The sequence below is a fragment of the Photinus pyralis genome, unplaced genomic scaffold (assembly GCF_008802855.1).
Source record: "Photinus pyralis isolate 1611_PpyrPB1 unplaced genomic scaffold, Ppyr1.3 Ppyr1.4_LG1, whole genome shotgun sequence".
NCBI classification, from domain to species: domain Eukaryota; kingdom Metazoa; phylum Arthropoda; class Insecta; order Coleoptera; family Lampyridae; genus Photinus; species Photinus pyralis.
In genome coordinates, this window is record NW_022170249.1 from 70,601,105 (window position 1) to 70,615,013 (window position 13,909).

Sequence of the window (13,909 nt, forward strand, 5' to 3'; positions counted from 1 at the left end):
GACAATAATGGTTCTATTAAAATGAAAATATTGCCATGGTAAAGGAAACATTGGGCAAAATGATGTTAGAAAAATCTCAAAAATATCAGTTCTATAATGAATTGAATCGCTTTAAATAGAAAAAAAATATCTTCTGAATAAAAAAAATTAATTCATTTTTCCGATGCTTCGTATGGGGTTGAAATTAGGAGAAACAATTAAATAGTGCAAGAATTGCAATTTTAAGAGCTCAATTTAATGATCGTTTTTTGATAAAAATGAAAAATTTCCATTATATTTATACAAATAACTATGTTAAGTGATATGTTTGTTAAAATCACTGAAAAATAACCGTTTTGATAAAATCATGGCCAACTACGGTGTTGTTTTGAATTTGGGCGGGGAATTTGAATTTTTTGTACTGTGGTTGGCTGGGTCATTTAAATATACAGGGTCTAATGACAGTTATATATACAGGGGTATTTGTGATGGATGTTTTTGTACCGGTGGCAATAGGTCGTCCAAGTTATGAACGAACTAGGTCGTTAATAATAATTGCAGATTGTCTTATAATTTCACGAAAAATTTCATGAAAATTGTTGAAAGGTTTCTTACAAATAGAAGGCAAATGGAACTGGAATATTTCGTTGGTTCGAACAGGAAACTTTCTCAGTGGGGGCGTTGGCCTATCGTAAAATGTACTACGCCAAAGCTGTGTTTTATCGGTTGATAACTGTGGTTATTTAAAGGGGCCATTAGGTTGCAGTTATACCTTTGTCTTGAGAATCTTCGCATCAGACTTAATTTTTGATGGTATATTAACAACTACGGCATTTTCTCTTGTTCGTTGATGATGACAGCTTTGATTTCTTGGTGTTTTTGACTCTGTTTTTGCTATAGGGCTGGATTTTTCAACTCTCCATCAATTAGTTCCTTGATAACGATTTTATTAACATGTAGCCAAGAATAGAGGTGGACTATTATTCTCATAGGCACACATAGGTATAGTTGATGCTGTTTAATAAGTAGTTTAATTTGACAATGTTCTGAACGGGCGGAGAGTTAAAACACAAACAATACACAATTTTTTTTAATTACTAAAAAAGCGCTAAATTAAATATGGTCGTTGCGCGTTTGTTTCATGGAAGGTTTTTAGATAAGTTTACAGTATTTTTTGCAGATTGTTTTGGTGAATATGTGTGTACGACGTCCGTATACTACATGCTTGTCCTAATTTTAACTCGTCAAAGTAACGAATTTAAAATCATAACAGAAACGGACTGTGACGTCACGCCATATATTGACGTTTTAGATCAAGAAAACACTTGGGGTGAGTTTACTTTTACAATGCGGCACGAAACACCACTTATTTTGGGTGTTATACATATTTTATTAATACACTGAACATAAAAACACTTTTATATTTCAGTGTATAGTAGGTAACCTCGTAGATAACTGACAGAATGAATGAACCTCGAATACCCCAAATGAGGCCTGGAGTCATTACACATGTCTTTAATTATGATCGTCACTGTAGGTTCTGGGTTTTTATATGGAAGTGACACGGCTGCCATTTGTGCCGCTATAATTTAAAATTTGTCATTTAGTTGCTAAAGTAACGTCATAGTGCTGTACGAATTTATTTCGCTTCATAAATTCATGCGAGTAATATGTGTAATTTTAAGGGATTGAGAAAACACATTTTAGTAAATGTCGTGGGCGTCCTTAGGAAAATCTCCAAGACGGGGCAGTCCGACTGGAGAATGTGGGATGCAAAATAAGTTCACTTCATTTCATTACTGATGACCTCAATTTGTAGTTTTTGTTGATTCGTTAAAGCTCCATTATCCCAACAAATTTGGCGTTCACAGTGTGACGTACTAAAATTGAATTTTTTCAACTTGTGTGTGAAAATGTGAGATCGAGAGTCGAGTACATTTTGAGATTGAGGAGCGTATTCATTTTATAAGAGGTGTAAGTATAACAGGTTAAGTATGCCAAAAAAAGATTCGGCACAGATGTACACAAAAAACAGATTGCTAACCTTATGGATTTTATGGGTAAACACACTTAGATATTCTTAAAACTAAAGCGCCCTCTATTGAGCAGCAGAGGCGGAGAGTCTAATTCGAGGTCTAATTATGTATGTTTTTAAATTGAATGGACTTAAAGTTTGGCATCTCCATTCTCAGTTTGAATTTCGAGAAATTCGGTGAATCGATTAGACTCAACTTTTGGCATTATGGCTATAGCTACCCCCAGTTTGAATTTCATGCAATTCAATTCATAACTAACGGAGATAACATTGCCAATTCAGGAACTTCGATCTACAAATTTGATAAAGATTGCACCTGCAAATTTCATCGTTTTATGTCCATTCATTGTCTTTTAAATCGATGGACATGAAGCTATCAAGCGAGCGATTGATCGATTTTAGCGTCTTGCTTAACAACTCGTCACTAAAAGAAGTGTATGAACTCTATCTTTAATACAAGCGCAAAGTAAATCCAATCGATGCAGTGTGAGAGAAACTGAAACTAAGGCTCAGTCTATCACACTTTTGATAATAGAATCTTATGGACGAAATCACATTTAAATCGCAGGACAAGTATAATAGATACGAAAAAATGTATCTAGTGACAGAAATTGTAGAGGATTAAATTTCCTATAAAAAGAAGTCCACGAGAGCATATGTCTATCTTCAACTGTTTTTCAATAAGAAACATTTGAATATGAAAATGTAGTCCTTGCATGCATTTTGTCGTATCTATTTCGCCACCTGCGTTTTTATTAAGTAAGTGCCCCCGACCGTGTTTCTTACAAACACTTCACTTATTTTATTTTGTTTTTATTTTATGTTTTGCTTTTATTTTTGAGTGGGCGGGTTTCAGCCAAGGATTCTCTCTATCAACCCAACCCACTATACATTTACTAGTGTAAGTGTTATAGACTGAACCTAAATTGACCGTATCTTTCATGTTGGATTATCCACGATGCTGATTCAACATTGAAGGAACAGTTCATACACGTCTGTGAAACATTGTTTTCCAGAACCAGGGGTAGATCGCGCTTTGCTATTTGGTGTAAGAGTGCTTTTTAATATTATAATTTGCCTATATCTGTCTCCTTTTTGTACTGTTGGTCTCGGAACGAAGTGAGTGGCTAAAACAGTAGCGTAATCTAAAGGTATCCTTCTGATTAATTCTTACCTGCTTAGTTAATTCTAGACTGTTCGAATAATAGGGGACAAGGCCTTTACGTGGTGTAGTAGTAATTCTTTAATACGTTGCCTTTTTTTTCGTAAGATCAACCGCTGCGGAGTTATTTTGAAAAAAAACTGATTTTTTGTACCTTTCATCAAAGATGTCTTGCACGAGCGGTCCGGATTTTAATAAACTGTTCAACAATTTTGTTCCTTAACTCATCAAGTATGTACACAACAAATTTCGTGGAATTCTTTCCCTTTTCGTTGTCCGGCCAAGAATTACAGTGGAAGTTTTTTTTCGAATTTTAAAAAAATTATTCCAGATTGGTGATTTTCATGTTCAAAAACCCCCAGATGTCAAATTTCATCGAAATCAGAATTTTTGTTCGCACTCCCAAGTAGGAATGCGCACTTTCGTGGTAGGAATTTTGAAAATTTTTTCTCAAAATCGGATAGGGCATACCCGAAAACCTATTCAAAGACGTGTCATCCATCTTTGTAACTCTTATGGTTGCTGATAAAAAAATGAGAGAAGAAATCCAAATTTCACCACTTCTTTGGGGGTGGCTCCCAAATGAAACACGTTGGACCCTCGATTTTTGGAAAAAATGCTTGTCTTGATCCCCTCTATCACCCGATTTTGCTTTTACGAACGGTCATGTAACACCCTGTATAAATAAACATTATCCGTTTTCCTGTAGGTATATAGAAAAAATAGAAATTTTACCGGGACAGTTAAGACAACTTTGACTGATAGGCGGTACAAGGTTACGAAAAACGGATTGCGCATACGCCGACCCCACTTTGTTTTTGGACGAATGTGTCTTTTCTTAAGAGAAAGTGCAAAATCAAAATGACGTGTCAAAAAAATGGTTTGCACATGCGCACCACATAACTTTCTTATTTGTGGACCATTTTTTTCTGAAATTTTAACTGAAGAGGCTTTTTATATAAGTGAATTCAAATCACGTATGAAAAAATAGATTGCGGGTGCAATCTTTTTAGTTTCAGGCCGATTTTTCCAAAATTTTAACAGGAGGTGCTTTTCAAATAACGGCTCGTCATCACTTCGGTTAAATAGGTGAAACGAATTTTTTGGGCTATTTCCTAGCTATTAAAAAATGCTATTCACCGAACACATAGAGTTTAAGGCGTCTCGCTAAATTTTGGCCAATGTAAAAAGAGACCCGTTTCACAAAATTATAAAAACCGGGAAATTTAAAAATCGCATGTCACTTTGACATGACTTTATTAAGAGGTTTTGAGGTTAAGGATACGACCCAATCGGTGTGTGTTACGGGTTTCAAAAATTCGACCAATAAAAATGCTCATTTAAATGGACCGGGTATTTTTCGGGAGGGGCTTAACTATTTCTGTTGGATGAATAGATAGTGGTAGTAGGAATTTTGACTTTTAAAAAAATCATTTGATACTTCTTCATTTTACAAGTTGACAATTATTTCGTTTTGTGGAAACATGAGTTCAAGAGAGACTCCCCCTTCCACCATGCGAGTGAGTTGAATCTTTTCATATTTAATTTCTTTACTTAGCCAAAATAGAGGGTGACTAATCTTCAGACGTGACTCACGTCCAAAAATCAAGATTTAGGAAATTCTTTCGTGGGAAAATTTGAATTAATTGGTATAAATGGTCTGAGGTTAAAATTTCCTTACATGAGACTATTTTCATGAGTCATTGATAGCCTTAGTAAGCGATCAATCTCGCGATCAATATTTTCACGTTGTTTTGAACCATTATCCCAGCAAGCAGCAACCACTAAATTTTAATCTAAAAATGTTGTCAAAACTCGTATCCGCATCTTTCGTTTGGTTAAGAGAACTTTTTTAAGATTCCGGGCTTATTTATCTCAATGAGGTCTTTACAGAGAAAAAAAGTTAAAGATATCGTATGTACCAGAATATGAGCTCAATGAAAAGGGTACTAGGTATGGATTTTATCAAGATTCTAAAGTCTTAACTCTTTACGGTAGAAACGGACGGGCGGACAAATACTCGTTCTCATTTAATAAAATTGTGCAAAATTTAATTTCAATGGTCAACTTACTGATGTCAATTCCAGTTCAACTTAAATTTCAACAAAAAATGTTTTTTCGTTTACGGTTTGTGAATATTTTTGAGATTTGCTTTTTGCCGGAAATTCGCGCAGTTCGAAGGCATTTATTCAAAGATGGGAGTAGTGCGTTAACTTCAATACAAAATGCGTGGCAATTTGTGGCCCTAAACGGAATTTTGGAACTATCCGCTGTACACACTTGACGCTTAGCCTTGATACCCTACTTATATATATATTACGTTTCGTCAACCGACACTGAAGGTTATTTATTTTGGGTTCTGTTGGGATATTATCTACTATCATTCCGCGTTTAATTAGCAATGATTTTATAACTCCTTAATTGTATATATTACGTGAGAGTTTCCCCCGAAATCCGACGAAAAAAAATGCTTACCGGCAGACAAAATATTTTGCTGTCGATTTTTCGAATTTCTCCTCTCGCGAATTTTCTCTTAGTCATTTGTTTGACTTCATCGCCCTACAGTAATAAAGGACGACGCTCTCGTAATTTTCGCAGGCTTGGCGCGCGTTTGGCTATTTTTTTTCTTGAAACATGCACGCCGATATGACGTAACGATCAATTTGCAATAAATGGGTTAGCAAAATCCTGTGAACTCAACCTAGGACCACGAGCAAAGGCTTGTGTCTGGCGTCCCCCTGCGTCGCGGCGTCGTCCGCAGTATGACGTCAGGGCTCAATACGATCCGCGGCAGCGCAGCCTGCCGGTACCAGTGGGTCCGCGCCCGTCGACTGTAAGAGTTCGTTCCGTGTGTATCCTAACTACATGAATTTGTTCTACATTTAACAGAATACCCCGGGCCCTTAAATAAAAATCAACCACCAATGGGGGAGGTATGTTTAGTTTCAGATAATCAAAATCGTTTGCATAATAATTATAGTAAGGGAGTAGAATCGCTTGTGTTTGTGCTCAGATAGTGTCCAGTTTCTTCGATAAGTTGGGTATTGTAATTAGTTTTTAAGATACTTACGATATTTGCCCCAAAGTCGCGAACGGAGGGGTGCTTCGATCGAAGGACGATGATGACCTACTTCGCTCCAAGTTTCCCTCAGATGTTTGAGGAAACTATTCGGTCGAGGTCTAATTATTGATTTCAAAATTTCTGTTTTGGCAAAGTTTGCAAAATCGTTATCCACCATCGTTCGCATTCCACCATGACAATGTATTATGTATCATCGATCGATTTCGTTTGAATAAAAATTTTCAAGTTGTGTAATCGAACGTCGTCGCCGTCATTTTCATAGAACTAAGTATTATCGGAGATTCCTTATTTACTCCGATAATTAGTGATCGATAAACTCGCTATTTACGCATTATTGCACAAAGTCGTGCATGTTTTTTGACGTAAGTTGTTTCGTAGATATCCGGAGTTTCCAGTGAAAATTAAATTTAGTCCTAAGCCTGACGAGTTTCCCACTGACTATTTATGCTAATTATGGTTTCATTAGCATGTGTGTTATGAGATACTGCAAATTAAATTAGTACCTTTACATTTTCGTTGCATTCCTACACAGTTTTATTGCCTGATAAAACACTTAACGATAATATAACAGATTTGTACTATCTTCTAAATCACTTGAACTGTCGCCACTTTTCATTCCATTGTTGTACAAAAGGAACATTTTTATTCGCAAACTTCAAAATGCGCCGCTAATACTATATTATTATCTTTAATTTTCATTAATCTCGGACACTTGTCGTAACAATCCATCTGTAACTAATTCGTTACATGCTCGAACGAGCCTATCATTGATGCATTATCAGAAAGTACTCGCTATATGTAATTATTTTCAATTACACGAAATGGAAAAGGTCGTCTGCCGTTTACATGTTTATAATGTGAAATAAAAACGAACATTTGACGCTATTACATGGATTTAAAATTATCCTCCATCTTAATGACTAAATGGTTAGTGGAAGTGAGTGATTATGATGTCGCTAATTGTTACTAATTTCAATTTAGATATGGGTTAGGTTAACATTGTACTTTTGTAATTTGCTTCTGTTCTCTTTTACTAGACCGATTTTTTGTCCGATCGTTCTCAGTTATGGTCAAAACGTCAATAGAAAAGTGTTAATTATTTCGGATACTTTTAGATAACTTCAAAAAACTACGCATGGTACGTCTTCTGTGCAGTTCTTTGAAAACTTACGGCGGCCCATGTGCGCTTTTCTCACCAAATGATTTAATGTATAATTTGAAGGGCGGAGGTCCATGACACATATGGGTACCTACTGGTTTTGTGTTTTTCGTCAATTTAATTTAATACATAAGTTTACATGTAAGAGAAAAATGGTGAGGCGTGCCGATAAGATCAGTCCCTCCTTCCTTGGCACATGTGTCACCTTCAATGGCATTCACCAGATCAAGAAGTTGATCGAAAATTACGATTTGAATTATCATTTTATCTTGCTATCTATCTCTTTTTGATTCGAGTATTTAAAGGTTATGTTGTAGGTACCAAGCAATATATCCAAAAAATATCTGATCATTCCTAGCCACGTGCACAATTCTCATTTGCGTACTAAATGACTTTTCAATTAAAATGAAGGGTTGTAAGTTATTTCAATATTATGGTTAACGAGTTTTAGTGGTGTTTTTAAGCTTAAGAAATGTCCACGTGCTGCAGACTTTCCGTGAATAATTAAAAAAAAAAGATGAAAAATTATTTACTTGTGAATTGTTAATAGCGTCCCTCGTAGATTCTTATTCACAGTATTCTTCGCCAAGCAATAAGTAAGCATGGTAATGTTTAATTATGAATACGGTCTAACTAAAAGTATTTTTTTTAGATGACACGAAGTTTTGCAAATATGTAATGATGTTATTTCTGCCTGGCACACTAAAACCCAGCAGGCAATGTAATTATAGCAAAAATCAAAAACAAATTCAATCTATCAGTTACTTGTCCCTTTGAAGGCTTTGAGAAAAAAACTGTTATTTGCAGAAAAACCGCGCGTATTTTGGGTTGACGTTTAACTAATATTATTTGATGTATTTATTATTATTTATTTATTATCTCTCTCTTGTTTTGGGCCCTCTACAGGTTTGCGCCCAATTACAACGTGACCCGCATAATGATTTGTCTCTGCTCATAATTTTAAAATAAATCCCCCCCCTCCCCCCAATATTTGAATTTGAATGTATTTATTCAGGTGTGTAATACTGACATTAGGGAAAGGGGTTCTCCATTAATCACGTGGTGTTTTTAGCAACTTTTTAAAACCCTCCAGATACGTTGTGTTGAGGTATAATATACTAACCCCCCCCTCCCCTTTCCAAAATCACGTGTATTTTTTAAGCATAAAAAGGGTGTTCAAAATGTTGAGAACATTATCTGTAAATACAGGTAAGTACCTATAATTTAATTTAATTCTGGAAAATTAAGGACCGTGATAAAAATGGCCCGACCGACTTTAAGGTTGCAGGTTTAAATCGCGTGATTCAATGAAAAAATAAATACACGTGATTGTCTTGACACTACACCCCCCCCCCCCCCTGTGACAATTCATGATTTTTTTTGAAACTCCTCCCCTCTTTGACCGTCACGTGATTAATTGACGACCAGAATCGTTTACTAAAAATTTACAAAAAAAAAGCTTTTACGAATTAACAAATACTGTTTCTAAAAGATAGAAGTTTTTGGCAAATGTGTGAATGCTTCGCCGGGAATTACCATTTTCGCCGAGAGCACGTTTTTTATATATTCACATTTGAAGGTTTTGCATTTAGCGTCACTGTAATTAGTACAAGCCTATTGGCCTGTTGTATTTGTATAGTGAAATTACAAATTAGTGACAAGGCATAGAGAATTACTGTTGGAAGAAATTGCAGTTACTGAAAATAATAACTTGAGTATCGTTTGACAACCTCTGGACAGGTTAAAACTGCGTTTGATCTTCGATCCGTTCTGACCAACAAAACACTTAAGAAAGATGAAACTAAGGGCATGTTTTTCAAAAAATGTTCAGTACTAAAATTGACTACTAACAATTTTTATAATTTTTACACGGTTTATCCCTCTTTTTCCATTAAAAGTAAAGACTCGAAATTTAGTTCTTGAAAATTAAAAAAATCAAGATTTGGCCAGTGAAAGGACGAAAATCTGATTTGTTACGTGAGGATGTATCAGCGTAGTGTAAAACCAAGATTTCCAAAGATCTGTGCTAGCTGAGTGACGGTCGAAAAACCACGAATTATTTACTTTTTTTCATTTTTTTGTAAATATGAAGAGAACCAATTTCTTCCATGAGAAATAACTCTATATCATTTATGAATAGGATTCCTATAGTTTGGGATAAAAAAGTAGCTCTGTAGCTTCAACAGGTCCCGAGATGCAGCTTTTCAAATATTAAATATTTTTTCCAAAAATTGTCTAAGCCTTAGGGGGCTTAAACTACATATCGGCTTCTATACCCATCTCATTTTTTCTGAAATGTACTAAGTTTTAATTAATTTATTTGCCCAAAATCGTCCTGAAACCTTCATTTTCATGCCTACTTTCTGTCAGGAAAAATTTAGTTTCCATGACAGAGGCAGAGCAGACTACGTTTCCTGCCGCTTGCTATTTTACTGGTCGCACCCTGTCACTTTACCGGCCGCATCTATGACGCTAATTGTCTATAAGGACTCCTGTCATCACTAACAGATTGACACTAATCAAAAGTTCTATATAAAAATTGAAATTTTATATTAAAATACAATTTCAGGTAAAAATTTTCTAAAACTGATTTTGGGTAAAATTTAATAAAAACTCGTCGGTAAAATGACATTACCGGACTCGAAAATTAAAGTGCTTGGGGTCTCGTAGTCGTACTCAATATTTCCTCGCCAATAGTGTGTTATTTTCCTGACTTTTATATAAATAACTATTGTTCCCAAGATGATACTTTCAGGTCATGCCATAAATGCTGAATAAAAGTTAACTGTGTGCCTTTGCACATTCCTTCTCATTAAATAATGATGTGGGGTAGTGAGCTAGTTCATACTCAAAGTGCTTCTTCAGGTCATTGTCGGATTGCTTTGTGTCAGCCTTTGGGAAATGGTGAGCGGAGCGGGTCAAACTTTCTTAACGAGCTCCTAGAGAGTTCATAATTTGTTTATCCGTCTGTCCGTTATCACGATATCTCGAAAACGAATTAACCGATTGCGATGAAATTTTGCAGTTGGATTCTTTATCATATTTATAGACCGGAATCCGTGAATTTTCAATGTAGCCCAAAAAATAAGGAAGGCTCTTTTGACATCTCCGATAATAACGAACCGAATTGCAAGAAATTCATGAGCATAGCTTTAGTTATATGTATAATACCCATTGCCGACCTATAGCCACACCCAGGAGCTCGTTTGCTATATTTGTTTAATTTATTTTCATGTAGGCCATGGATCGTGGAATATTGGGAATTTTTTAATTGAAAATCTTCAGGTTGTGTAAAAAGTGAACTTATTCATCCTTGAAAATTATGAAATTAAACTATACATTTTGGACCTCGTTTTGAACACTCTTCCTTCTTACGTTTTCGTATATCCTAGAAGCGTTTATCCACCAGTCGAAAATTTATTAAAGGGATACTGTTAAAAATAAGGTGTATTTGACATAAATTCTGACGGCAGAGTATCTCGCATACAGTATCCGTGTACTTAAAGCGGTCTAATGACTTCTTAACGCGAGCTGTCAAAGTTTTTGATATTAGACGTGAATTAAAACGTTCACAATCTTCGCTCAATCAAAATTTTGTTGCTTTTACCTTATTTAACAAATAGAATTTTTATAGCCAAAAGGGCATTTCATAATTTCCTTTTGATTCCAAAATCCTCTTGGCTTTTAGAACCAATAGAGGAAACATTGGTACAAAATGTCAGCCAAATTGGTCTACTCCTTACAAACGTATTCGTAATTCAATAAATATCTATTTTTCTGCCAAGAAGGCATTTGCCATTTTCGAATCGCTCCCTTTTCAGCTCTCAAGAGCATTTAAGGCAACATCTGTTTCAAATTTCAGCCAAAGCGGTCGGGTAGTTTCCGCTGAACCTTGTTCACAAACATGCCGCACGCAAATACAGACATTTTTAAAAACCACTTTTTTGGACTCCTGGAACTTTGAAACGTGAAGATCCGGTGAAATCTCAAAATCGAAATTTGGAGTGATTTCAATAACCTCCCGAGGTAAACAAGTTAAAAAGTAATCGTAAACGATTTACATAAAGCGCATTTCCACTTGCATTCATTTCCCATTTGTAAGATGCAACTGCAAATCGTAAAAATCCGCCCACAAATATGAAAGATAGCGTTGCACATGGGCAATCCATTTTTGACGTGCTACTTCAATGTTAGTTTATGAGAAGAATTTCATTTCAATGCTTTTCTAAATAAGAAAGTTGGAACTGCGCATGCGCAAACCTAAATTTTGAAACTAATGTTAGATTTTCCTTTGTTCCAAGCGCCTAAATATCAAATTTCACTTAAATCCCTCCATAAATAAAAAAGTTGCCACTGCGCATGCGCAAAATAAAATTTTGAAACTGGCGCTAGATTTTCCTTTATTCCAAGTGCCTATGTATCAAATTTCATTTAAATTCTTCCATAAATAAAAAGTTGGCACTGCGCATGCGCAAAACCAAATTTTGAAATTGGCGTTTGATTTTCCTTTATCCCAAGTGCCTATGTATCAAATTTCATTCAAATGCTTTTATAAGTAAAAAATTTTGCAATTCGGTTTATAAATGGTCGAGATGCAAAAGGGCACTGTGAATTTTGAATCGATTCGATTCAACTTTTGGCGTTGCGTATTATATGGCTAAAGCTATGCCCATATTGAATTTCATGCAATTCAGTTCATAACTAACGGAGATGTAAAAGCGATCGAACATTTCTAAACAAAGTTATCGTTCACACGAACAGATAGATGGACAGACAGACAAAGGAACAGACGGACAGACCAACAGGCAGACGACAGATAGCAATGCAAAATTATAAACGATCTCTAGGATCGTGAATAAACGGCAAAAGTGTAAAATATGGAACATGTAAAAAACGGTTTTTTCTTTTTTTTACAATAACTATTTTTGTAAGCGGTACAGAAAAAATTCCTTCCTTGGTATAAGACTCGACACCATAACGAACCAAATAGCGAAAAAAGTAGAACAATAGCTCTTAAAAGATAAAGAACTAGTAGCGTCGCAAAACGAGCGGACGGACGGACGGACGGACAAAGTGGCCACAATAGCGCATTTTTTTTTATTTTTGTGGAAATGCGCTAAAAAAGCAGGTAACTTACAACCCGACTTTCGCAGGCTGGCGATGATACTTCCATTTGCAACGCTACGTTTTCAGAAATCAAATACGCAATTCTAATCCCTTGCTGCAGGCATTTCTTTGTAAATACATTCGGGTAGTATCGGTAAGGTGACATGATGGTTGTCTAACAAACGGCTGGACATTACAAATTAGTAATTATCAGAATAGTATCACTTTGTCGGTACCCACTTCTGACGCTCCGTTAAGAAGATATTCGCGTTTAAAGTTTTCACTTTTCCGATGGAAACGTCTCATCGAGATTTATTACTTTCTCTTTGTGGATACCCACTTCCGAGGCTCCGTTCTCGAGTTATAAGAATTTCAGTGAGAGATGGTCTAACTGGAACGGAACCGTTGGATGCGTCTGGACGAGACCTATGATTTTCTCTTTGTCTGTACCCACTTCCTACGTTCCGTTAAGAAGGTATTCGCGTGTTTTGACCTTTCCTGTGGAAACACATTATCAGCAGCCAGCAGCGTAATTATATCTACATTGGGCTATCTTGTGTAATAAGAAACGCTTATAAGTCTTTACCTCTTTGCTTAGTTATTACCAACCGACGCCTATGTTTACGCCGCATCATGCTCAACCACTAACAACGACCAATGGAAAATCACTAGTTGTTCGCCGTTCCCCACTCTCGCATATTCCTCCCGCTGATATCTAAGCGTTTCATCAAATCGTTACATACAACATCGAAACTAGCATCCTATAAGTGTTTTCAATACTAAAAACTAGGAATAAACAATTGTAATTAGATAGAGAAGACACGTACGTACGTGTAATTATAATTTATAGTTACCCCATAATGACGTAAGTCGAAACATGTATAGCACTAACTTTTTTTTGTATCGCTACAAACTACAAGAACCAAAAGCAGAAATTTTGCCAAAATCAGTTTGCGCTAAAAGAGATAATGCTGTAATTTTATACTACAGGAATTCTGTACTACCTACTTAAGGAAATTTAGGTATTTGTTTTGACTTATGAATAATTATGTTAACTGATTATTCATGTATATGCCAATTAATCAGTCAGAGTGACGTAACGTTCTTGATGGAATATAATCTACTACACATTATATACATAACATAAACAGTAAATGATTATTCGATATCGGAATATGTGGCTGAAATTTCATGGTCGTATGTGGTATGTGAGTAAATAAATAAAACGAAGGAGGGTTCCACCGTTTTCCATACGTTTGAGTCAAGTGGTTTCCAAGCTAATGTAGGTATCGATATTGGTGGCATTATAGGAACTAGTTTTAATAGATACAGAATCAGAGTTATACCTATTTGGCATTAATTGGAATTAGTGTACCTACATCCTCA

The 13,909-nt window shown here is 35.6% G+C and overlaps 1 protein-coding gene across 12 annotated transcripts in view; it reads left to right on the forward strand.

Moving 5' to 3' along the window:
* The window catches only part of LOC116172282 (sodium/potassium-transporting ATPase subunit alpha), a 104,813-nt gene that overhangs the window by 74,634 nt on the left and 16,270 nt on the right, over positions 1–13,909 (forward strand). The window contains exon 1 of one of the 12 annotated variants that reach the window (XM_031489545.1): positions 5,956–6,109. The exons of 10 other annotated variants lie outside the window; for them this stretch is intronic. In XM_031489545.1, coding sequence (XP_031345405.1) covers positions 6,101–6,109 — 9 coding nt within the window. In that variant the 5' untranslated portion in view covers positions 5,956–6,100. Of the gene's footprint in view, positions 1–5,955; positions 6,110–13,909 lie in introns of those variants that run through there. One more of the 12 variants, XM_031489516.1, reaches the window with a different exon arrangement.